Raw genomic sequence first — 4,064 nt, forward strand, 5'->3', positions numbered from 1 at the left:
TGCTTTCCACAATGGTTGTACCATTTTACAGTCCCACCAACAGTGTATGAGAGTCCCAATCTCTCCACAACCTCGCCAGCATTTGTTATTTTCTGTCTTGTTGAATTTAGCTACTAGTAGTCAGCTATTTTTGAGAAAGGGCTAAAATCCATTAAATTGGGAAGAGATGGTCTCTTTAACAAATGGTACTGGCAAAACTGGATACTCATTTGCAGAAAAATGAAACAAAATTCGTACCTCACACTATACATAAAAACTAACTCCAGATGGATCAAAGAGTTAAATATGAGACCTAAAACTATAAAGTTCTTCAAGGAAAAAATAGGGGCAAATTTAGGGCCCTCATTTATGGTATAAATAGACTGTCAAGCATAATCCAAAATGCACAAACAACAGAAGATAAACTAGATGAATGGAACCTTCTAAAAATTAATTTTTATGTGCTTCCAAAGACTTCTTCAAAAGAGTGAAAAAAGAACCTACAGATTGGGAAAAAATAGTCAGCAGTGACATGTCTGACAAGGGACTTATCTCTAAAATTTATAGAAAACTCCAACATCTCAACAGCAATAAGATTAACAATCCAATTAAAAAATAGGCAGAAGACATGAATAGATACTTTACCAAAGAGGGTATTCAGAGGCCAACAAACTCATGAAGAAATGTTCATGATCATTAGCCATTAGAGAGATGCAAATCAAAACAACAATGAGATACTATCTCAACCCAGTACTAACAGCAAAGTTCAACAAGACAGAAAATAACAAAATGCTGGCAAGGTTGCAGAGAGATTGGGACTCTCATACACTGCTGGTGGGACTATAAAATGATACAACCACTGTGGAAAGCAGTATGGCAATTCCTTACAAAGTTGGAATTGAAAATACCATTTGATCCAGTGATCGCATTACTAGGTATATATCATATCCTAAAGTGACAGCCAGGACAAGAATAGATACGTGCACACCCATGTTCATCGCAGCACTATTTATAATAGCCAAAAGATGGAAACAACCTATGTGCTCATCAACAGAAGAATGAATAACTTAATCAAACTATAGTGCATACACACAATGGAATACTATACAACACTAAAGAATAATGTAAAACCTACAAAACACCACATAATGTGGATAAACTTGGAGGACACATTATGCTGAGTAAAATAAGTCAATCACAGAAATAAGTCAATCACAGAAAGACAAATATTATGTTAGTTCATTATTGTAATAAATCAAGGAAATTTTCTTTGTTGGTTACCAGGGATGGGAGGGGAAGCAGGAGGAAAAAAAAGAAGGAAAAAAAAAAAAAACCCCACAACTGTTTATATCTTTTATAGGTGCTCTGGTGGTATATTTGGCTGCTAACCGAAAGGTCAGTGGTTGAACCCACCAGCTGCTTTACAGAGAAAAATAAGGCAGTCTGCTTCCATAAAGATTTACAGCCTTGGAAACCCAATGGAGGCTGCTATGAGTCAGAATTGACTCAATGGCAATGAGTTTGGTTTTATATCTTTTATAGATTTTAAATTCGCCCCTATTTTTTCCTTGAGGAATTTTATAGTTTTAGGTCTCACATTTAAGTTTTTGATCCATCTGGAGTTAGTTTTATAGACTCATGCAGGATTATTTACAGATGAAATGGGTTGTTTTGAGATTTGCCTCAAAATAACACAAGCAAGGAGAGTGGATGAGGGTCCAGATGAAACAAGACTGGCATGAGCTGCTACTTGCTGAAGCTCGGGTACATAAGAGTTCATTATACAAAAAAAAAAAAAAAAAATTCATTATAGTATCCTATTTTTGTACTTGTATGAGATGCTCTATAATAAAATTTTTGTGTTATTTTGTTTTTAATTTATTTGGTAAGAGAGATGTGGTTAGGCCATGGAAGGTACAGCCCATATTCTACCAGGGCATGTGGCTCCTCTCTTGTGCTTTCCTGCCCTGATCTGGTATCCAGGCTGGTGAGAAGGTCATGTAGAACTAAGTGCCCTCCTTTCTCCCAGCTAGAGCCAAGTTCAAGGCCCTAGGCTCAAAATCTATAGTACAAGCCCTATCTGCACAGAATCAGCCCAGCTGCTGAGGCAAGAATTTCTGGCATCACACTGTATTCCACAGCTTTTTGAGCCCAGGCCAGGGAAGCTTATGTATGAAGAAAAGAGAAAAGGAGGGAAGTCACACCTCTCTGTAGCAGTGATTCTCAAAGTGGGATCCTTGGGTCATGAACGTGCCATGATCTGGGAATTTATTTCAAATGCAAATTCGCAGGCCTCACTTCCAGCACCTGAATCAGAAACTCAGTGCCCTAACAAGACTTCCAAGGGATTCCTTTGCATGCCAAGCTTTGAGAACCACTGCTCTATAATAGATGGTGATAGAGAAAGTCAGTGTATTACAATCAGGAGAATAGAACTCAAACTACAGGTTTATCTGCTCACAAGCTGTGTGGATTTAAATAAATTCCCTCACTTTTCTGAGCTTCAGTCCCATCACCTATAAAATTGCAAGAATGAAATCAAATGACACATGGAAGTATTTGACATAGTGCTGACCACTGTGCAGATATACAGTAACTACAAAGCAAACTTTAGATTCCTTTCTTATTTCTTCTAACTTTAGTTTTGAATATAATTTTATAACTGATAAACAAAATCACGGTTCATGTTCTGGCTCCATTCCTACCTGGCCCAGCTCAGTCATTCTCTGAGCTCAGTCTTGTCCTTTATTTAAAAAACAGATATTCATCCATTAAAAGGAATGAAGTCTTGATATATGCTATGACATGGATGAATCTTGAAAACATTACGCTAACTTAAGTAAGTCAGACACAAACAGATCAATTATTGTATGATCCCACATATACAAAATACCTGTAATAGGCAAATGTATAGAGACAAAAGTTTATTCGTGATTATCAGGGACAGATGGGAGAAGGAAAGAGGGAGGCATTGCTTAGGGGCACTGAGCTTCTGTTAAGGATGATGAAAAAATGTGGAAACAGACAGAGGTGATAACTGCAAAACACAGTAAACACAATGTCACTGAATTATGCACATAAATTATTATTAAAATGGCAAATATTTTGTGATATATACTACACCACAATAAAATACAGTCAGAGACAGAGAGACAGGATTCACGGTCTCAAGGGACCCTTCCAACTCCAGCATCCCCTGTCTCCCCAGCCTCTAGTCCCTCCAAACTCACCGATCAGCAGCTGTACAATGTTGGAACCCGCATACTTCCTCACGTCCTCGATCCAGTGAGGCACTGACAGGAAGGAGCTCCTCTTGGTAATGTCGTATGCGAGGATGGCTCCATTGGCACTACGGTAGTAACTCTGGGTGATCGTGCGGAACCTCTCCTGGCCGGCTGTGTCCCAAATCTGCAGCTAAAGGAAAAAAGGAGGCCTCTAGTGAACTTGGCAATGCAGGCCCAAAAGCAGGAAGCAAGGACCCCAGTTCTACAAACTCAAGATTAAAGGACTGGTTCCACCAGGCAGGCCACTAGCCCAGAACCTTAACAGGAATCATATAGGAGAGGCTAGAAGGTAGGCAGAGGGAGGAAGTCCAAGTCCTTACAGAGCAACTCAGTGGCCCAACTTTGAGAAGCAAAAGAGGATACAAAGGGTAGGTGGGCATTCCTTGTCTCTGCCCTCTAGAATCCTCAGGGAAAGGACAGGGCAGGGGCAGGGAAAATAAGAGACACATTCTGAACTATAGCAGCAAGAGCACCAATGAGGAGTCCTTTATGTGTTCCCCCTCTCCTAAACACTAGGCCATATGCTCAAGTGCCCAGTCTGGTGAGCAGGCTCCAAGCCTCTTGTTCTGTTTTACTGTCTCCAGGTCCCTTCCCCTCTTTGGGCCTATAAAATGCACCACTATACCTTGTGATGTGTAAGAGCTGCTTCAGCATACGGGTTCTCTAATTCTAGAAGTCAACCAACCTCAATCACAGCAGGTCTTAAGAACATTCCGGGAACAGCTTTCAGCTTGTTCTTGTTGTTGTTGTTAAGTGCCGTCGACTCGTTTCCGACTCATAGCAACCCCATGCACAGCAGAA

General features: G+C 40.1%; 1 protein-coding gene across 1 annotated transcript in view; it reads right to left on the reverse strand.

Moving 5' to 3' along the window:
• The window catches only part of RAB43 (RAB43, member RAS oncogene family), a 73,717-nt gene that overhangs the window by 5,129 nt on the left and 64,524 nt on the right, over positions 1–4,064 (reverse strand). Inside the window, exon 2 of the mRNA XM_007950629.1 lies at positions 3,210–3,393. Within this exon, the coding sequence (XP_007948820.1) occupies positions 3,210–3,393 (184 nt within the window). The remainder of the gene's footprint in view (positions 1–3,209; positions 3,394–4,064) is intronic.

The sequence above is a fragment of the Orycteropus afer genome, unplaced genomic scaffold (genome assembly GCF_000298275.1).
Source record: "Orycteropus afer afer isolate SDZICR_OR568_19922 unplaced genomic scaffold, OryAfe1.0 scaffold00283, whole genome shotgun sequence".
NCBI lineage: Eukaryota > Metazoa > Chordata > Mammalia > Tubulidentata > Orycteropodidae > Orycteropus > Orycteropus afer.